Source organism: Homalodisca vitripennis, chromosome X (genome assembly GCF_021130785.1).
Source record: "Homalodisca vitripennis isolate AUS2020 chromosome X, UT_GWSS_2.1, whole genome shotgun sequence".
Taxonomy (NCBI): Eukaryota; Metazoa; Arthropoda; class Insecta; order Hemiptera; family Cicadellidae; genus Homalodisca; species Homalodisca vitripennis.
In genome coordinates this window covers 93,441,947-93,465,039 of record NC_060215.1, presented here as the reverse complement: position 1 = coordinate 93,465,039, position 23,093 = coordinate 93,441,947, and the positions used below count along the sequence as shown (strand labels likewise).

General features: G+C 33.2%; 1 protein-coding gene across 1 annotated transcript; it reads right to left on the bottom strand.

Moving 5' to 3' along the window:
• Positions 1-1,474: 1,474 nt before the first annotated feature.
• Positions 1,475-21,742, bottom strand: LOC124369524 (procathepsin L). The gene is made up of 7 exons (XM_046827544.1): positions 21,248-21,742; positions 9,894-10,043; positions 9,230-9,340; positions 6,470-6,603; positions 4,955-5,087; positions 3,895-4,055; positions 1,475-3,043 (listed from the first exon to the last, which is right to left on the bottom strand). The coding sequence occupies exons 1-7, from the start codon at positions 21,431-21,433 to the stop codon at positions 2,848-2,850; spliced, it is 1,071 nt and encodes a 356-aa protein (XP_046683500.1). The 5' UTR covers positions 21,434-21,742; the 3' UTR covers positions 1,475-2,847.
• Between the last annotated feature and the right edge of the window lie 1,351 nt (positions 21,743-23,093).

Below are 23,093 nucleotides of genomic sequence, written 5' to 3'. Positions count from 1 at the left end.
TTTTTTTTTATTATTTAATTTTTGTATAGCTAATGAAGCTGACACTCTAAAATCAACCCATAACAGTATCAGTGATTACGAGATGTGGTTTTAGATTTGTGATATCACCAATTGCTCACCCTGTAACAGCTCTAGAATGGCATTATCAAATATCTTTAATCAGAACACACATCAAATTTGTAAGTTCATCCAGTTCTTTGATAGATTTATATTTTTGCTATTTGCTCCATTTAACACATGTTTTTTTTTTACTGTGGAAACAAAATTACCTGTATACTCTTGCATAATTTTCATCTACACATCCTTCCAAGTTTATCGGTTTTTATTTTTCACTTCTTGTTCATCAATGAGATGATTTAACACAAATATCTCCACATAGCTTGGAGTTCATTATGTACCCCTTTCTTCTCGTCTCCCGGTTAGCTTTCACTTCTTTTACTAATTTTTAACAGTGAAAACAAACCAAAATATACAATAAAACATTTCTTATATATAACAAAAAACTAAAACTTAGTACCTAAGTAAGAAAGTAATGAAAATAAAAATGTAATCCCTCTCCCTATAAAAATGTATTCCAGAAAATGTTTTTTCAAAAGAAATCTTTTTTGGTCTTTTCAACCCCTTCCCCATTATTGTTCAATCCTTCCCTTTATTGTTCAACCCCAACCCCAACAGTGAAAAGTTGGATACCAAATAACCAGCCAGAGTGAATGGGCCAGTAGTTGATTTCTTGTCAATCCCTGGCCTCAGGACAATAAATACCTTGATTCTTATTCCAATAGTTCAGGAATAAGATAGTTCTGACCTAAGAAAATATCGAGATTATCAGACTTGGTCTCGAGTTCATAAAGCCGATATTTGAACACAGGTTATTTTGGCTTTAAATTATGAAATGTGAATCTACGAAATCCTGAGCACATGAACCATCCCTCAGAGGTTAATTATAACAATATCCAATGCTTTATATTATGCTACTTTACAAACTTGGAGTTTTTGAAGAAACATACCACCAAGGGTAAGTCTGTAATTTACTTATTCTTCAACATTAAAAAAGTTTAATTTTAGCATTTTTACATCATTTGAAAAAGTAAGTGACTAAATGCTTTCTACAGTGGAAAATTCAACTTCATATGTGGCATTGATGCTGGAGAGGATTATTTCGAACTTCTAAAGTTTTGCAAGTTCATTGAAACATTTCTTCCCATATTTTAAATGCAGGATAACCATCATTTCTTACTTAAGTTTACTACCTTCTTTAGTTCTCAATGGTTTGGAAGTACTTCTATGAGAAAGTGACTTATGCAAAATAATCTTATATTATTTACTGAAGGCATTAATTAATACCTGGATTCATGATTGGGAAGTTGCTGTTTTGAATTTAAAGAAGTATAAAAGGAAGCTGTTCTTCTTATTCTGATATTGTACTTTGAGCTATGGATGTGAATTGCAAAGAATGAAATAAAACTACACTGAGTGAAACATAGTAATTTTAATATTAAACTTAGACCTACAAATATGTACAGCAGTCATGATTATCAAAGCTTCTGTGTTCAATGAGCACCTCAAAAAATTAAATCGAAATAATTGAACTAGTTGAAAAAGTAACTGATTTGTAATTTATATCTTATGAGGCTACAGTGCTAACAATAATCTTTTGAAACGCAGTCATCAGCTTTGTCTGGTATGACACCATAGAATTATATTTTTTAATTAGTTTGTACCAAATTATGATACTTTTCTTGAGTAAGACTTGCATATGTCCAACACTTACTTATATATCAGTGCATTCGTTACAATGTATTGGTTCTAAGATTTTGTAAATCATCAGCAATAAACACAAGTACATTATTGTTTCTCACAGACAATTAATATTATTGTGGCAGCATTAGCCTACATAGACTAAGCTGTGGTTAAAGCGGAAAATGTACTCTGGCTCATGTAATGTTGGAATGTAGCAACAAATAGAAATGGAAATAAAATTAACAGACCTACAAAAAAGTGCAGATTTTGTCAGTGTTAGTTTGTTCTATTACAACAATGTACTTATAACTTAAGGGTTTATTCTTGTATTACAAATTGATGTTTGTTCTCTACAGTACGTTTAGGCAATGTTTTAATTAACTACCATAACCCTACATCAAATTTAACTATATTATTGTTTTCGTATTAACCAAAATGTTTATATCCGAGGTGCTTCTAATCCCACTTACTTCAGATAAATTGAACTCTACTGAATAACAATAAATTAAAACTAATATTAACAATAGATTTTTTAGTTAATTTCTTTACAAATAAACAGTAAGGTAGTAAAAAAGTATCAAAAATCTAGAACTACTGGTGTGAATTAAAATAAATTAATAGATTATTATGTAAGTATTATTTACAATTTGTTTAAAGTTCAAACAAAATTGTATCTTAATTTTTTACTTTTTTATGTAATGGAACTTAATACCGATAAAATGCTACAACAATAATGTCCATTTAACACAAAACAGAAGTAACAAATTTAATAGTTGCGGTGTTGAGTGAAATTTATACTTATAATTAATCATGTAATACAGTTTCCTCTTTCAAACTCAGACCCAACCTTTTCTATACAAAGTAGTTCAAAGTGATCATTATTGTTTGATCACTTTTGTCAGTTGCTAGTAGAAAAGTTTTATATCTGGTATATAATGGAGAATTGTGTAGTTATGTTTTTATATCATGTATTCAACTGAAACTGTTAGTTTGGAATTTGTTGATATTTTTGTATTTTGCTAATGTGTGGTGTTGGTTTAAAAAGTTAGCCAATAAGAGTTGTTCCAATATAGTTGTTCAGTTGGAGATAAACAGTTTAGTTACTCGTCATAGAATGGCATAAGCTGCAAAGTTGGCAACTCCACAGAGATTCTTGCCTCGGGAGAGATACATATACCCATTGACGCCCCAGTGTTCACTCCACCAGTTCTTGAGTATCCAAGACTCCTTGGTATAGCCTACCAGCAACATAGCATGGTTCACTTTGTCAGATGTGCAGTCTTTGTCATGGTATACACCATTACTGAAACAAACACAGAAATGAACTCTTTTAGTGTATATCACTTTAGGGTTAACTGAACCAATTGACACGAAATACTGAAACACGCAACAATTTATTCTCAGTTTGAGAGCTTCATTGCAAGTTTAAACTTAGATTGTATGCTTTAGAGTTTTAGTTAATGTGTCGAATCACACATTAGAGATTTATACTTGCAACAAATCTCGAGAAAGTAATTTTGTGTGCTGCATTGAAGAATTTGTGACAATTTGTGTTACAGTAGTAAATAGGCAAAGTTTTGAGTTATGGAGATAAGAGGGGGGGTTAATTTTTTTTAAATCTGAGTCTCTGTTTTACTTGGTAAACTCAGCTTATTGATGTTAATATCATGTAAAATCTGCTTCATAAATGTGGAATTCATTATAGAAATTAGTGTAATAGTATAATAATTAAGTTTAGCATTTCTCCCTAAAAACAGCATATTGAGACTTTTAACCACAATGTGATATATTATAGAGGTTTATTTCATTATGAACTGTTAAGTATCAATCCAGAGGAATTAAATATATTACATTGCCGAGGAATTTGAGGTTGAAGATAGCGGGGTACATTGATAAGAATAGTTAATGGACAATGAACTGTAGCAAATGCTGATTTAAAGAATGTTTTGACAATTGGGATACGTAGGTGATTTCTTCAGGTCTGATGTGCTATGCTTTTTGAAAGTGTGGGATCAAATCCTTTCTTCACATTCTGTCCACCTAGCTCTGGACTGGTTCACTCTCTTATTCTATTTGATAAGTTCCACTGATGGGGATAAGCAAAATAAGACCAAAAACACCAGTTCAGAAAAATTATTGTGGCAGCACACTTACTGATATAACATGAAGGTATGAGGGCTGGCATTGATGGAGACAACCACAGGTCCAATTTGAGCTACAGCGACTTTGAGAGCTTCTTCATCATGAGGGGGTAGCAAACGCCAGTCAGAGATGGTGATAATTTTTGAGGTTGCCCTGTATTTGCATATCGTTTGCTGCAACATCGGTTAACAACGGCTTGAAATGTATTTTTAATTCACAAACTGGTTTCTACACTAGTCTTTGAAGAAAATCATATAGAGAAGTTTTTGGGCTGAGGAAAATGTATAACTGATAATATCAATACAAAAAACCTAGATTGTACACTGGGCTGTTTGTTCAATCTTTAATTTTTTCAGATTAAACAAATCTTACAGATCTTATTTATACAAGGGATGGATTTTTACATGTATTAAGAATGTTCCAAGAATAGAAGAGAACATTTCCAATCATAATAATCATCTTTTATATTTTGTATAGACATTTTCTGTTCATTTGGACTTTCTGACGTACTCTATATTTGTTTATAAGTTTGTTATGTAGTATGTATAACACGTAACATGAATAATAATCTAAGAACAGTTGAGAATTGTCACTGACTTCAACTGGATGTGAAAACAAACTCTAAAATTTCAGGTGATGTTGGGTACTTTTAGAAAAGGATGTCAGTTTCTGCATTACATTTTAATAATAAACTGCAACTGAGTGTAAAATAGATTAATAAAATATTAAACCATTTTTAAACTATGTGAATTCATTTTCAAATTAAATTAATTTTTATATTGAATATTAATTTTTATCAAGGTTATGGTAACTTTTATATATTTTTATGTTCAAAAGTATTTCCTGTTGTATTAAGATAGTTATTTAACTGAAATTTGTTCAATATTATTTAATTATTATTGATGGATGAGAGCAATATACAATATTGATGAAATATGTCAATATTTACAGAAAATGAGTAGTGATACTTTAATTCAATTTTTTTTTTTTTTTATCCAGCATTACCAAGTACAACAGTGCGTATGCTATTAAAATATACATTGAATACAAAATTCCTAGACTACTACTGTACCTTATTTGTGTAGGGATAGACATTGTCCAGCATGAGTCCATTCTTCTTGACATAACGCATGGTGTTCTTGACAGAACCCCCTTGACATCCAAGATTGCCAGTCTCATAAGAACAGTCCACTATCTGCTGCTCACTGCTCACACCAATGGAAGCCATTCGGTAAAAAAAATTGTAAAGTAAAGATGTCTTATTTTACCAGGCGATGTTTTTACTATTAAAAACTTAAAATTTTATTGATGTAAAAATAGATTTGTTGTACTAACTAAACAGTGAACTGTCATAAAAATAAACCTATTCACCAGAGTATTAAAGGGCCCACGAGAACATAACGAAAGTTAAAGGGCAACTATCCTATTAAGTCCTTAATAAAAAAATAAGGGTGAAATGAAATTTTATTAATATGTGAATTAATACCAATAACCCTAAGCCTAAAATGCAGCTAATCAATTTAAAACATTCGTTAAATAAACATATAAATAATAATAGTTATAATAATACAACTTTATAATGTAATTGTAACTGTACATATTTTTATTATAATGTATGTAATGTACCTCAGAATCAACATTAGTTCTTCTTTGGACCAAGTGGAAAGTACATACCAAGTTTCAAGTCCCTAGTACCTTTCTATTAAGAGTTATCACACAAATGGACAGACAACACAACTTTAAGAAGGACCTGTAAGGTCCTTATTGATAAACTACAAACATTTATTACAAACATTATAAATAAAATGTGCTAATTTGAAAACATTCAGATCTGATGTGCTGTTGTCCATTTAACTGGGTGTAGAGCATATTGCTAGTGATTGAATCACTGCTCATGAACCAGTACAGAATGATTTATGAACTCCCAGTACTAATGGGATCCATATTAGAATTGGCATTATTAGTACTTTTACAGGTCTGTCTACTTTTGAGTTTTGTAAAATATGAGCTTGTGACTAAGGAAATACCTCAAAATATTGTGTAAGGATTTGTAGGTATCATTAAATTATAACATTTTACAATACCAGTTTTTTAAATTTTGTGAACAATTTGCTATCTGACTTATTTTTTGTGTGCCCAGTTGACCTACAGGGCTTTCATAGCAAGACTTTCTTAATATGGGTCCTGTACAAATTTTAAACTCAATTTCCTTTCATATTTTGTTATTGAAGAATAAAAAATCACAAGGAGAAATATCTGTGATTGGAGGAACTGTTGAAACAGCGAAATTTGGATGTTTAGTCATAAATTGTTGAACAAGTTGTTGTCTGTGTTGGAGCATATATTTCTTAAACTAAAAACAAAGTGTTTTAGGACATAGCTGCATAGTAATTTTATTCTTTATTTTGACAAGAGTAACCACATTTAAAATTCTCAAGGATACTTTTTTGAACATTCTGTATAATTTGGTGAACAAAAATGGGCCAGTGCATACAATTATAAAGTAGCATTTGACTGAGCTGAGATAACTGAAACTGCTAGGCTGAGGAAATGGTGTGGACATTGCAAATCGAATATAACAACTTACCTAAGGTGAACAAGTTGGCCAGTAGTTTTGTACACCTGAGCCTCCACCATAGTACTAATACTGAAGGCATAGCAGGCGCCACAGTTTTTTTGATTCATGGGAGGAGTGATGAACCCTTTCTTTCGCCAATCCACCTACAACATAATAATTTCTGCTGTCAATATTTTGTCTAATACCAGTACTCAGGCTCTGATTACTTTTCCCTCACTTATTAGTACAAGTGAGAGGCATAAACGGATTCAAGATGGTAAGGGAAATAAACTATTGGTGTATTGATTTAAAAACACATCTTTTATAGTTTAATTATAACATTTCTTAATTCAAACTATTGTTAAGTGCATTTTGATTAATGTTCCTATGTTTGAGAGCTATGACCTATTAAGGTCAGTTCTATTAAGCCTCAAGCTGTTTGCTATGTATTTTTAAACATTTCTCAAAACTAATATAAAGAAGACGTTTTTACTACATGTAAAAACACGTGTGTAAACATGTTTTTTTACACATTTTATATAAACCTTAATTTTTTATGCAAAACTTAAACATAAATTATATTAGGTGTTGAACTATGTTTGACATTGTAGTGAACGTTTTCTGTTATTTCTATATCAATGGCATAGTAACACTTCAAAAGCTGGAAAATTAATAAATGCATTAAATATATTCTGGATATGAACATTTTAATGTAAAACAAAAAATTAAAAGAACAAAATATTAGTTTTTAAATTTAACTCAAAACCTAAATATTTAAAGTTAATTTCTCCATGGAGGAACCCAAGACCATCAGTTTGATTTGCATCCCAAAGTTAATTCAGTAGACAATATTATATGGTATACTGGGCTATATCATGGCAAGATCCTATGAGACAGGTTCCATGGGGAGTTGTATTGTGAAGTGCTCTCGGCCTGAGTTGGAGAAGGAGATGCTACAACACTTCTAACCTCTACTAGTTGAATTGGGAACGACAAGCATGTTTCCCTCATGTCTAAACTTACTAAATAGCCTTTACCACAGAAGATGCCCCACTCATTGCAAACATCATTCACAGTGAAATATACCTATAAATCAAGTCAATCCCCTCATAAAAAATGAAATTAGATCCTTCTCATTTATGAAAATCTGGAAATACAAATTGACAATCATGTCAAAAATAAATGACGTTTCATGAACTCATGACTAATTTTCTATGTTTTCACATTCACTTATTTATGAATCATTTGGGCTATAGAAAGATTTGTGCATGTTGGGTCATACACCTTTTGACTGATGGCCATAAACAAAATTAAATTGCAGCTACATTGAGTTTTCGTGAAGGCTGCAACGTTGGTGATGATATGCTGAACCAGTGAAGAAACTTGGATATCTCACTTTAAATCAGAAATTAAACCCCAATCTAAATTATTGATAAAGCTTTGGAAAACCTGTGTAAGCTTCATGAACTTAATTTTTAAAAAAAGGGAACAAAAGTTTTTTGTTTTTCACATGTCACAAGTCTGCTAGTTTCTACATTGAAAATACAGCTTTTATTGTTTGAGATGCTTACAAATGCTTTACTTAGCGACTCCACATTTATTAAATGAGAAATGTCTATGGTATTCATATCTTTATAAATCATAGACACTCATCCATTCTGTTTGCCTCTTCATCTTCCTTTGTGAGTCTCTTCTGCCTCAAAGGCAGTTTGTGTAGCTGTTGTGCTTCTTGAGACCGAATGTAGTGTTTTTTAACCCCCAACTCTGTCAAGTGATTAAACACATATATCCTTGACAAGTTCATTTAACAGTTTGTACACTACAAAAATCTAAATTTGAGAAAGAAAACCATTTCCCCATGTCTGTACTTGTTCTATGTTAAACCTGTTACTGAATTTCAAAATTATGTTTTGCAGTTCAGACCTCTGAGTTGCAGCCAGCAATGCACAGCATATATAATTGTTGGTTCCATATTAAACCCCAAGACAAAAGAACTATAATCACTAATTCTATCACATTTTTAGGTTTAGTTACAGGAATGCCCTGATTCTTAAACAGTCTTGTCTAGACCACTTCTGATTTCACTTAACTGACCCAAACAGATGTTTCGAAGTTTCGTTATTCTAGCCTTGAAAGTTTACTATTACTTTTATTGAATTAATTTAAAATTTCATTAAAGCACTATATGTAGTATTGAGTCCAATTTGTTCTCAATAGCCTGCATGAAACTTTCACTATTAGTATAGATATGCACAGGCTTGTCGTTGTCTATCATCATAGCAGTTGACAGTTGAGGCAGACGTTTGTTTGTTTATATTTCACAATCAGCTGATGTAGGCTGACTTGTCAAGAAAAGTCACTTAATTCCCTTCTCAACTAATCTCACTTTATAATCACTACATTTTAAGGCTTATACTTTAAATTCACAAATAAATATCTGTATAGGTAAAAGATATTCCCAAACAACATCGTACAAGATTTAGAATATATTTATTAAGCCTTATTAGGTTCCACTAATACAAATTATTGATAAAGAGCAGATAATGCACAACTACTTCACTTTCACGCTTTGTATCTTGGCAGCTTCTGATCTGGTAGTAACCGTCCAGAATTGAAAAAAGAAGAAAGGAGGAATGAGATTTTCAAATAAATCACTGCACATTGGAGCAGTTGGCTATGCAGGAAAAGTAATGTGAACCCTCATAAAACATAGCAACTGAGTTAGTTTTGCTGTGAACAATTTTGGGATTCAGAAATATTAATTAGTACTGTGTGGGAAGAATAGCTAACCTCATCTGGAATAGAGTCTGGAGAAGCCATCATGAGGATGTCAGAGTCATCACATCTTCGCCGGCGACTCCGTACAAGTTTCACCATCTCTCGCAGGTAGTCATTCACCGTCTAAATGCACGACTGAAGTCAACTTATTATAACTCTAGTACGTATACACCATTTGTATTCTAATTTAATATCTCTTGTCTTTATCTGCTTTGACTATGACTGCTATTTATTTCTCTGTAAAATTGCCCTCACAGAAGACTATAAACCTTCTTTTATTTTAACATTACATTTTTCATTGTTTAAAGCTTTAGGAATATTCAGTCAATTCAAGCTTAACATGAACTATTTTAGTGAAAACCATTGTTATCTACAGATATGGCCATTAGCAAGAACCAAGGTACTGATTACATTTATTAGTCAATAAGCCATGCATTTTAATCTTATTTTTTAATTAAAAATTAAATTCTGATCACCTTAATAGCTTATTGCCAAAAGTGCAATGTGCCTTACTCATCAGAATCAGGAATAGAACCTGTTAAAACAGATTGAAACATCAGTGCCTCTGAAAATGTATCTAACAGAAAGAAGCAAACATATGTTACAATAAACATTTAAAATACAAAAGTATTCATATAGATTTCTTGTCTCTGAATAAGACAGGTACTACTCTCACCATGTCTGCCATATGGTTTTCCCGAAGGGTATAGTTATGCTGTCCTCTAGCTGCCTCCTCGTTGTGGAGATGTACCTTCAGGAGGTTCTCCTCCCACGCAAGACGCCGAAGTGGCTCTGAACGTCTTGAATATGTTTTATTGAAATTATCCTGGAATAAAACACTTGAATGTTCAATACAGTGAGTCTGTATACGAGTACTTATGTAGAGTCTAATTTATATTTCTGAATGTTTACTTTGTTACTTATATCTGTAAAAAACTATCTATACAGAAGAAATTTAGTAACTCTTCTTCTAACATTATTTTTGTAAAAAAATTATGTAGAAAAGAAGTGAAAATAAATTATTCTTATTCTTATTCATTATAAATTATGAATAAACATTTTGTAATCAAAATTTTAAGGAAATATTTATTAATCTTCATAAAGTTTGTTCTTGAAAATTAATGAATTTACAAACGGATTTATGTGAGGAGGTTTGCTGAACTCCCAACATAGTTTTATATACAATTTAGCAATAACTCATGAGAGTTAGTACAAACATGTAAAGTAACCAGTACTAAGGTAAATATAGAACTATATCAATAGTGTGTGCGCGAGTGGTGCATTCCTGTCAAATATAAAGAGTTAGTGCTGAACAAAATAAATAAACATTAATAGGTCTGAAATTAACATGTGCTTTTTATGTGTACAATCTTCAAAGCTGGAACATATATAACGCTTAATTATGATTGCACCCCCAAAGATCACACAAAATAAATCCATCCATGGTACAAGGCAACTCAACTTTTAACAAATATCCCTATATTGTGAGTTATCGAATGAAAGAACAATGAAAATCAAAACCAACTGTTAATGAAATGTAATAAGTGTACAAAATGACAGCTGATTAAAAATTTAATTTTTCTCAAATAAACAATTATTTCTTTATATTAACTTTATTTTTTTATTTGTACATTACAAATACAATAACATCAAGAAATGGAATCATGTCAAAACTGCATTTTTTCCAGGAACTGCAAAAAAGTAGTAGACCCAGGAACTGCAATCTAAGGTGTACACTGGATTGTCCTGCAGATACTTCTGAAGTTCTTTCTTGAGGATTTTTCCAGTCAGAGTTTGGAGATTATTAGGTAGCAGATTCTTCAGTTTGCGTCCGATGTATGAAGGAGTTTTCTCAAAGAGGGCTGTCCGGTGTCGGGGAAGGATGTATCTTGCTGCATGTCTTGTGTTGTAATTGTGAAAGTCTTGGTTTGCTTCGAGATTGCGATTGTCAGCATGAAGGATGTAGATTAGAGGCTGGTGACTGTTAGGATGCCATGCATTTTGAATGTTTGCCTGCAGCTTTCTCTTTGGTTTAGGTTTGCTAGAGCCCTTGGATTAATAAAAATAAAACTTAGAAGCTTTGGACTTCATTAGACAACTTACCCTTTATTTTCTGAAATAATAGCTGCATGAAGATTTAAACATGTATTTAGATTTATTTAATAATTTTCCAAAGTTTGGCAACCTATTATCATAGTAATTTTACCATAACTTATTAAAATTTGATTAGTGATAATGTTAGTTATATCTGGCTTCAGGAAAAGTCATCACTTTTTTGTTCTTTATGCAATTTTAATACATAAAATACCATGATTATAGTATGAAATAAAATAAATTTTCTTTTGAAAAGTTTTCATATAGTGTGAAGTCTTTGTGGAATTTGTTATTAAGGTTTTTATGAGACCACAATTTTGGACTTCGTTGAGAAATAGACTTGATTTTTTGCTGTTAGTGATATGTGACTACAATCACATTGAATCAAATAATGACTCTTTTGAAAGAATTTAATGTTAGAATCTGCTTCCACGCTCTTGGTAATTTATTGAATAAATATTGGCTGTTATAAGAAAACTATTTTTTAAACTGGGTAGTTTTGTGCATTGGGACTGGAATAGCATTAATGTTCTGTGTAAAATGATTATGTTGGGAAATGAAAGGTTTGCTTTGCATACTTTTATAAGTTTTAATCAAGATTTCCATTATATATACACCCCTTACTGTAAAAATTCGAAGATCTTTAAAATGGTTCCTGCATGATTGGTTATAGTCTAAATTGCTTAATATCCTAATTGCTTTTTGTGAGCCTTGAAAACTTTTTCTATAAACGGTGGCATGCCCCAGCAAACATTACCATACCGCAATAAAGACTCGAAATAAACAGAATAAACAATGTTGGCCATTCTTACATCAGTGAGATCTTTAATTTTTCTAATTGCATAACATGCTGAATTCAATTCTCTAATTAATTGATAGATTTTATTTTCCCACCTCAAATTGCCATCTAAAAAATAACACCAAGAAATTTGCAAGTTATATACGAAGATAATTTATTATCAATGAATGTTATTTCTATTTGTTCAACAGTATTTCTGATAAAGTGAAAGTTAATTATTGATATTTTTTTGAGATATTTAATGAAAGTTTGTTGTTCTTGAGCCAGTTACATATCAAGCTCAAGTTGACTAGTAATTTTTGAGATAGGTGAAATCTGCTCTGTGACTTAATTAGACTTGTAGTGTTGTCTGCAAAAACAATTAATTTGTCAAGATAGTTAAGCTGCTTAGGCAAGTCATTAATAAAAATTTAAAACAATATTGGCCCCAAAACAGACCCTCCAGGGACACCTGCTTCTAAATAGCGTGGAGGAGATCGATACTTCCAGATAGAGCCAGCACTGCTATGACTAAGCTCCACTACCTGTCTACGGCTCCTCAGAAATCTCCTGAACCATTTAAGAGGAACTCCTCTAACACCATAGCGTTCCAACTTATTTAATAATATTTCATGATCAACACAGTCAAAATCAGAGGTGACAGAACAGGCCACAGGCTGCATCTTCCTGGTCCAAGTCAGTCAGTACAGAGTTAGTTAAACTGATGATAGCATCTGATAACTGATAACTGATAGCTTGATAACTGGGACTGGAAGCCTAATTGATTTGGATTTATTATTGAGAATAATTTCAGAAAGTATTGAACGCATGACTTAACAATGGTTTCTAATAGTTTTGAAAAGACTGAAAGAACGGAAATAGCAGTAATTTTCTGAAATTTTATTGGAATCTTTGTTTTTAAATATTGGAGTTACTCTGGCCACCTTGAGACATTCAGGGAAGACATCCTCATTCAAGGAATCATTTACCAGAGCTGAGAGAGGTTTAGATAGAATATGAATATATTGCTTTAAAATTCTGGAAGATATTTCGGGAGATATTCGGGGAATTATTCCATATACAAGCAAAAACTCAAAGAAAACTTTTCTTGTAGCAAAACGGGACAAACACCACAGGGAAAATATTGAAGGGTTCAACTTCTTACACAGAGGTCTGTTGTGTATATCACTTCAGACCCTGCTCCAATTGAAGTCCTAAAAATTTGTATTCACAAGCATGTTTTAATTTTGAATCATGAAAGGTATGTTTAAACAAATCATTTTTAGAATTACCATATCTTTATAAACATTTTAAAACAACCGATTGGCAAGAAAACACCTTGTGAGTTTCATAAAAGCACTTGTAAAGTTTTCTAAGAGATTATGATTATTTATGCTATGATGTATGATACTTGTGTTATCAGCATGTAAAGTAATAATTAGATTATGCAAATCAGGAGAGCAATTCAGATATTTAGGCAAATTGTTGGTATAAATAATACAACATGGGATTAAGAGTGGATCCTTGAGGAACACTGGTTCGCACTTGTAGGATCTCTGACCAGAATAGCTCGCCTTTATGCGTAAGCTGAACACATTATAGACAAGTCGTTACATAAGACACAAACCACTCCAGCATAGTGCCCTAGATGTTATAATTTTCAAATTTATTTATTAAAATCTTGTGATTAACAGCATCAAAGACTTTAATCACAAATAGACCCTGAGAGCACTGATTCACCTCAAAGGCAAACAGAACTTCTTTTAGAATATTTGCTATTGCATTCTTCATACTCAAGCCAAGTCTAAAACCAAATTGGTTGGGTGAGAGAAGGTTAAAATTTTGAAAGAAACTATATAGCTAATTAGTATAATGGATATTGTATGATAAAAAGTTCTATCTGACTTGAAGGTAATTTTTAGAATTGAAATATATTGATAATTTAAAGTCTCATTTGGGTAATAGAATGATTTAAAATGTGAGAGGATTGGGGCAAGTTCATAGGAATAGTATTTCACAAAAGAAGCACATATGTAGGTCATAAAAGTCTAATGTGTGACTGATTCTTACGGATTAAATTTAATCTGTTGTTTTCAAAATATCAATACTATTAAAGAAAAAACGTTTGCACATTGTTTAACACAACTTTCTGTAATAAAAGTGTAATCTACATTGTATGAAAGATTGTCTTGCAGATATTGGTAAATGAATGATTAACTATCCGCATTTTGTATTATATAATCAAACCATCAAACTTCAACTCGCACATCCCCGTCATAGAAGATTTAGAGTTGGATTTGCAAGCTTTTATCACATGCCAGGTCACCCTAACTGGGTTCTGACTTAAAGATATTGAGTCCCAGACAAATTAGGTTTTAATTTATTTGATAAAACTGCTGTGTTTTACTTTTAGAGCATTATACAATAGTTTTAACTCAACAAGACCATTCCTCTGAAAAATGTAGACGTCTTGAAGTCTAATTCTGCCAGGAAGAATACTCTGACTAATCCATTGGGACTACCCATGATATTTTAAAATGTATTGTAATACGTGGAAATATAACAGAAAACAAATAAGAAAAATGTCAATACATTTTGAAAAGTTTCCTTCAACAGAGCATTAACAGTAAACTACAAAGACTCAGTCCAAATCTTCTAAAATTAATAAATGTCTAAAATGTTTGTTATGACAGGCCTTTTAAACAATTTTATTGAGATAGAATGTGTAGGAAAAGATGTTAGTAAAGTTTTCCTTTCGTGGTCTGATAAACAAGTGCTGATAGTAGCTGACTGAAATTTATGTAATAGTAAGTTTGTTAAAAATGCAATGCAGGAGCCACGTTTGTACTTCCTTGCAATGCTGTTAATTATGGGTTTCAACGAGTAACAATAAATTAAATTAAGAACGCTGTTATTTAGTTTGAATTTATTAACCAGATTGATATTGAAATCACCAGCAATTGAGGCGTTAGCTGCAAGAAGGGCACATAGCTGAAAAGCTAGGTTTTCAGAAACAAGGTTCAAAGTTTTGTAATAGGTTCAAAATGCTTTAAGAATTATGCTGATTTTTTTAAATGGTTGAAATCAATTAGTTTTATTATATTTGAATATGACTTAGAGTTAAGTAATGAGTTAATAAATTTAGAAATTTAGTAATTTAACATTTTAGAAACAGTGTTATGTGCCCTTCTTGCACCTAACGTTATTTATGCTGTGAGAAGTGTGAAGTAAATGATGTATTGACTCATTATTAAGCAAACCAAGACATTTATGAACACAAAAACAGGTTTATAACATGATATCAAAGGCTTCACAGTAAATATTGAAGAAACAACAAGTTTTTTTTTAAAGTTTTTTTCTCTTGCAATAGGACTATTGTTTGATAGCACTAAAACTCTTCGTCACTGATCTCTTCGTTTGTCGGAGGGGTTTCTTCAACAGTCAAGTTTTCGAAAAGCATTTCTATATATGCCACACCATCGTCATCAATGAACTTATACAAATATCTTACGTCTCTAATTTTTGCCGCATTCATCATTGGTGGAGAAGGTGGTTTTAGTGTTTGTTGAACATTGTTCAGTATTTCACTGTTGGTAGAAGTTTTCCATATTTTAAATGGAATAAAGTTGGCACAATAGGTTGTGGATGCCAAAAGAGTGCCATTTTCCATGTATTTCATTTGAACATAGGATTGAATTTTGAATTTCCTGCCTTTACACACTGGTGGCAAACAAGCAAGGGTGTTGAGAGCTGAGTTCCAGTCTTTTATCAGTGTTTTGTCATGTGTAACAATAAAAGGATTGCTTGAACGAGCTAGAACCATAGACTCTAAGTACGGTTTCACTGTTGTTATCACTTCTTTCTTATTCAACAGTGTTTTGAAGAGTCCAAAATTCCTGTCGCACTGCGAAAAGGAATGGCCGTGAACAGGAAACATGTGTGTAATGTCAACGTTGTACACTTTTGCGAACCAGCATCCAAATGAAACTATTGTTTTGTTCTTATTTTGGCCCCCGGCACCATCTGAGAGAAACACTATCTTCTTTACTCTAGGAAACTCGACAAGTTTCTTCTTTAAGCAGTCATACAAGAACGATGCTACGGAATTGGCATCTTTTTTGCCTTCTGTTTCCATAAATGTGTACATGTAGGATGTGTTGTCATTGTGAATATGAACATTAAAAGTGTAAAGCCAAAGAAGCCTTTTATAAAATTGACTTGTAGCATTGAGCTTAGGGAGAGGCAAATTTTGTGCGTAATCGAACTCTATAACCAATGTAGTAGGGTCCGTTTTACAATTTTCCAATATTTCTGTCTTAGTTTTAGAATAGGCCTTAATTTTTTTCTTGTGCACCAAAAAGTTCAACTTGCATTCATCTTCAGGATTTACATTTAACTTCATTTGGCATTCCGTACAGTAGTCGCAAACGTCTGTCTTTGGATGACGGAAGCTAAAGTTACATTGTTGTTTAAAAAATTTGAAATATGTTTTGTACTTCATTATTAGGTTTTTACCGGTTTTTTCTTTGTAGAACTGTGAAAACATATCATGTAACGTCTTTACATTCAGACATGGATCATCAAAATAGTTCAGGTTAGATTTCTCCTGACAGTAGTGGCTCTTTCTGTGTGGGATAGAGTTTATATGCTCAAGAAGTATATCCCATACTGAGGATTCAAATTTATAGGGTCTATTACAATGGGTCCCTCTCTGATCAGAAAATGACCCATTGTGATTTACGATTTTGTCCTGGACTATTCTAATCCTTTTCATTGACACATTAAAGAGTTTCATCAACAGTTTTTGGCACACTACAAGTTCATGTCCATTATCTACCCTTAGAGAGTAACACCAACTATGAAGTCGCTCTTTCTTTGTTTGCGTAGCCACAGTTTACAAACTTTGGGTTTTCATACAGCTAGACAGAAAAGTATCTTGAACTTCTTTGTTAGAACTATCCCAAAATTTTGTAAACATCTCAATCTGTTGTTCTTGGGTAACCTTTTCGCAGCATTTCTTTAAGCAGCAAGTTGTTACTCTCGTAAACTCTTTTCCACTTATTAGCTTTTTAGAGGTTGAAACATAGCTCTTACCTGAATTTCTAGCAGTTTTATTTAGATTCCGTTTCCATTCAGATATTTTAATTGCTTTCTTACCACCCAACTGCACAGCTTTTAGGTTCGTTAAAATCTCTCCACTATCACTCATATCGAATACCGTTTCTGAGAGTTCACTGTCCGTTATATTATCACACTCTTATAAAAACTGAAAACGTCATCTCTAAAGTAACTAACAAAAAAAAACTAAGAGAAGATCTACTATTATTATTGTAAAACTATTAGTAATAAAATGTGGTTTTAAGTATTGTAAACAAACAGCAAAACAAAGATGTAGATGTAAGCACAACTCACGGTCAGCTGACACTGAAAATCACCCGACATGCTAACACAAAAGCAGGCGTACCAACCTCATGGAATAAGATATCAACACAAAACTTTCAGGACACATGTACAAAGACATGGTGGATCGTTTTCTGCGTTCTCCGCAAAAATGGCACGTAGCGGTATGTGCCCTTCTTGCAGCTACCGCCTCAATTATGATAGTATACATTTTCTAAACCAAATCAATCTAGCTGAACAAGATTTGTCAAAAACTTCCTTAACTGTATGTTCTATATATATCCTAGTTCTACTAGAGATATCCTTGATGCCTCTGATTAATACAATGACATCTCATAAAGTAAATGTGGCCATTACAGAACCCAAGTGTTGGATGTACGAATGTGACGTCCCTGGCATGAAGTAATAAGTCACGTTGTATTCATCACTCAAAGTTCACTGCAGCATAAGACCCAACTCTCTGCAGGCTCTGTCAGCTAGCACATGAACTCTGCCTTTGTTCATCAGAAGTATTGCCCTCACTGATCATTGGAAAATCAGTCTGTTCCTCCACACATATATCATCATTGTTGTAATATTGACTAATTGGTAAGCTGGTAAGGATTTCTTCGAGAGTACAATTTTGTCTAACTAATAGATCATTATTACATTTTTAGACAAAGTGCACTGTTATAAATTTGGCCAATTCGTAAAATGTGGAAGATTGTCCAATGGACCTTAACTGTATGTTTGGCTACAAATGCACCTTTGTAACTTTGGCCAAGAGTACAATCTTGTACAACCACGAAAGCACTTAGCACTTTTGCCAATATTGCAGTTTTGTACAATTGTCTAATATGTCAGTATTGCATTTTTGGCCAAACGTGTCATGTTTGCCAACCAACTTTATTGCTAAGCCAATGGGATTTTCCACAATCAGGTGAGTTTATGGTCCTCAGGGGTGTAGTGGGTGGAAACGACGTTCGCACACTGGTTTTTACGATTCAATTTGGTATATGTTTCAAGTAAACTGATAGAAAATTGGCAGTCAGCGTACATTGACTGTCCTTGAAAAGTTATCATTGGCGCAATATGTATGTAAAGAATCCGAAGGGACCCTATCATCGGCGCACATTGATTGCTCGCTGGTGCATTGCTGTAATGCGCCCGTTCTGATTCGTGCTAATGTTGCAATATAATCGTTCAGTGGTGATAACATAACGATAATCGCGGTGCACTGCTGTAAGAGGCCCGTTTGATTGGCGCGACTGTTGTGGTATAATCGATCAGTGGTAATCGCATAAATATAATCGCGGTGCACTGCTGTAATTGGCCCGTTTTGAATAGTGCGACTTTGGAGTATAATCGTTCTGTAGTAATCGCATAAATATAATTGCTGCACACTGCTGTAATTGGCCGGTTTTGACTGACACCACTATTGTGATATAATTGTTCAGTGGCAATCACATAATGATAATCACGGTGCACTGCTGTAATGGGATCGTATTAACTGGTGCAACTGATCAAAAATTACAAATTACTAACATTTAATACGGCTCCTTCATCAAAACGCTCATTTTTTAACTGACAAACTGGACGAAATACAACTTATATGTGAAGACTTACAGACAGGCATACTTGTAGTTACCGAGAACGGTTTCAATAATGAAAACATTAACCGTTATCAGATCCCAAATTTTAAATTGTCCAATTCATATTGCCGAAAACTATTGAAAGGAGGGAGGGTCGAAATTTTCGTGAGACAATTTTTTTCTCTAACACTGTTTCTATTAAAGAAACAATCGGAAAGGATTTTGAAGCAGTCACTATCAAAAGTTTTCATAAAAAGGTGAACATTGATTAGCATTTGAATGTAAAGGTTACCCAGCGGAAATAAAATTAACTTTTTTCAATTAGAAGTCGTACTGACTGACTTAACCAATCACAAACAAGATTATGTCCTGATGGTGATTTTAAATATTGACGCACTGCATAATAATCGCCTATCCAAAAAAACGCTTACGCGATTTATCAAGGTCGTTTGGCCCTGCGTTGTCCGTCAAAACACCTACTAGAGTGACGGCAACATCTTAGTCAGCAATCGACATTACCACCAACATTCAAGTGTCATAGTGTGTGTAGTCAATACAGCCATTTCAAACACTACGGCCAAGAGGCTATAATTAGTGGAGAAAAAAATCACGAGGAAGCCTAAAATTACTAAAAGAATAAGAGACACAAGACCAGGAAACATTACTCTCCTCAACACTTTCTAAAGTAAATTGGGGATTTTTAAATTCCTTACAATACGCAGAACGGTATGCAGAGTATACTGTATGTTTGACTGGGGTTTCCATGCGGTATAAGTTTAAAAAAGTCAAACTTTTTAAATAGTACTATGGCGATTACTATAAATTTTGTTATGTTTTGGCAAAATAAAATGTTTGTTTTGATTGATCCTTCAGTGGTGATCGTGTAAACATAATGGTGATGCGCTGCTGGATTACGCCTGTTTTGACTGACGAGACTATTGTAATATAATCATTCGATGGAGATAGCTTAAAGACAATATAATCGTTCAGTGGTAATCGTATAAAGGTAATCACGGATCACTGCTGTAATGGACCCGTTTTTGACTGACGCGACTGTTGCAATATAATCGTTCAGTGGTAATCGTATAAAGGTAATCACGGATTACTGGTGTAATGGGCCCGTTTTTGACTGACGCGACTGTTGCAATATAATTGTATAAAGGTAATCACGGATCACTGCTGTAATAGGCCCGTTTTTGACTGACGCGACTGTTGCAATATAATCGTTCAGTGGTAATCGTATAAAGGTAATCACGGATTACTGGTGTAATGGGCCCGTTTTGACTGACGCGCCTGTTGTGATAAAATCGATCAATGTTGATCTCATAAAGATAATCGCGATGCACTGCTGTAATAGGTTCTTTGTGAATGGTGCACTGTTGCAATATACTCGTTCGGTAGAGATGGCGTAATCGCGCTTATTAATAAGAAGGCACGGACATTAATGAGGACCAGGTTCTTCTTTACTGTCACTGGAAGATTTAGAAAGTCATAACTTTTAGAGTATCACTTTTTTATATTACATTATAACCTTAACACATAGTTTACAGCATTCTTGGTTATTAAAAAACTGAATTTAAACTGGTAACTTTAGTTTAACGATTAACTGAATTGCTGTAAGTTATTAAAATTTCTATTAGGATAACCAAATTTTTGTTAATCTCATACCTTACACAAATACATACTTGTCTCAATGCCTTTCAAATAATCGATAATTCTTTTTCTTAAAATGTTCAACTCCGAGAAGACCACCCTCCTTAGATTAATATGTATTCATCAATTCAATAAAAATATAATAAAATACAGTTTTCTGATTTTTCACCACTTTTACCTTTTATATCGTTAGTTTAAGTACTTAGCTTATTGATATAGTAAAATAAGACTTATTTATAAACTTGTTTAGGATTGTATTATTTAAAAATATTTGTTGTGAAAATTTAATAAAGATGTTGTATTGAGATATGACAAAATGAAAATATTATTTATTAAGTTGTTTCTTTTGAAATGAATTTAACACTGCTCTAATTTTTAAAAGACCAGAAACAGCAAACCGTCTGAAATAGTATTTTTAATTTGTGCGCACCTTCAAGAAATATTATACTTATAACAATATTTTTTATTTCGACTATTTGATAAATTTTAAACTATTTAGGCTTGTAACAGAAAAATAATTGTAATTCTACTTACTTTGAAATCGTCCCAGATTGAATCGAGTATAAGGTCATGCTCGCCGCGAGGTTTGGGTGTCGTGGTGGTGGTTGTGGGCGGGGGTGGTAGCCGGAGGATTGCCGTGTGGTGGTGATGGTGGTGACTAGTCACACAAGAGGTCATGAATGTGCCCAAGAGTAGAACAATCGTTACAAATCCAGACATCTCTTCGCCCTCTGACAAGAGTAGCACGTTGAGTAATACAGCATTGACAACAGATCGCGGTGTCAGCGTTTTACACCATTGAGCAATCTGCTTGTTGAATGAATGCTGAGTATCGTTGTTGAATGCGGATGTTTATTGACGTTTAATTTACTACCTCTGCCAGGTAATGTCATTGCAGAACAAAGTAATCGCCTTCACCGAATTACGAACCAGCATTCTGGTTGCATCCAGTTGTAGTGTCGGGTTGCAAGTAAGCTTCTGCCTTGTACTAGACAGGCTTGTGGGTCAGATACAATGGAAATTTGTGATTTCCCGGTATATCAGGACGGATCTGGGAGGGTCGGACAGAGTATTACTTTATTATCACCCTCTACCAGGTTCGGAGAGAGGGTGGGACACAGAGTAACTGTGTGGTCTCCCTGTCTATATCTTACGGAGAAAGGGCTAGAACAGAGTAGCTGTGTGATCTCCCCGTTTATCTGGTATGAAGAAAGGGCCGGAACATAATAATTGTGTGATCTTCCTGTCTATCTAGATGGAGATAGAGAGTTCAAGTTCAATCTTCTTTATTATCTCAAAATACATATATAAATACAATTTACCTCCCAGTACACCTCAAGCGGCGCGTTGAATCATAATTACAATTATCTTAGTGTTCATTGTCCAATTCATATTTCCATAACATTGTCTTCACTTAAACTAAATTTATATACTAGCCAAAATCAGTATAAATCCAATAAATGGTATACCACGAGATTATTATAATATTACTTAGAATAAAGCAGCATTAACAGTTATATGTACAAACAACAATGTAATTACAAGCATTACAAATTTACAAGCAATAATAAATAAATATATAGTGTAGGTGATAAGAAGCAATATAATTTGAAATTTAATAACTAATACATTAAATTTCTAAGTAACTACAATAAATAAATAAAAAATAAATAATGCAGTGATAACGATAATAAGAAATAATTATTGCAGTGGTAAACAACAACACAAAGAGAGGTTGGTATTGGTTGATAGAGTGGAACACAAAGTAACTGCGTGTGATCTCCCCGTCTATCTATACGGGGAGAGTGTGGAACACAGAGTAACTGCGTGTGATCTCCCCGGCGATCTAGATGGAGAGAGGGTGGAATACAGAGTGACTGTGTGATCACTCCGTAATGCAGTCGGGGCCGATGGCATTTATAAAAGATACTCTTCCCGTCACTATTCCAACTAGCATCACTATTCAATAAATCTCTTTAATGTCCCCATTGGCATGGTAGTCTGCTTTAGTCTGTCCACCTCAGAAGTGAGTGCTCATCTCTACAAAACCCTTCACAATTCAGACCAATAAAAGTATACTCCATGCTTTATCAAAGTGTCATCAAAGAGCGGATTGTTCATCAGTAATTTTTCAATATTTCTAGAAAGTAATAACATTATATCAAACTTTCAATCTGATTTTTGCTTCAACCACAGCACTACACTCTAATTTTTAATATAGCCGATGATATCCACCTTGGAATTGAGAAGAGTCAGGTAACCATTGTAACCCTTTTCGAATTTTCAGAGGCTTTTTAATGTGTTTATTACCGTCTTCTCTTCATCAAACTTAGGTAGGATGGTCTCTCTGACGGTAGACAAGTGGGTTGAGTCTTATTTC

Bases quoted from the DNA above. Each gene is read 5' to 3' on its own strand.
- LOC124369524 (XM_046827544.1), bottom strand. From the start codon at position 21,433: ATGTCTGGATTTGTAACGATTGTTCTACTCTTGGGCACATTCATGACC. The intron at 10,044-21,247 runs GTAAGTAGAATT...GTTTTATTCCAG, and splicing joins CAATCTGGGACGATTTCAAA to GATAATTTCAATAAAACATA. The intron at 4,056-4,954 runs GTACAGTAGTAG...CCGATGTTGCAG, and splicing joins TCTATCCCTACACAAATAAG to CAAACGATATGCAAATACAG.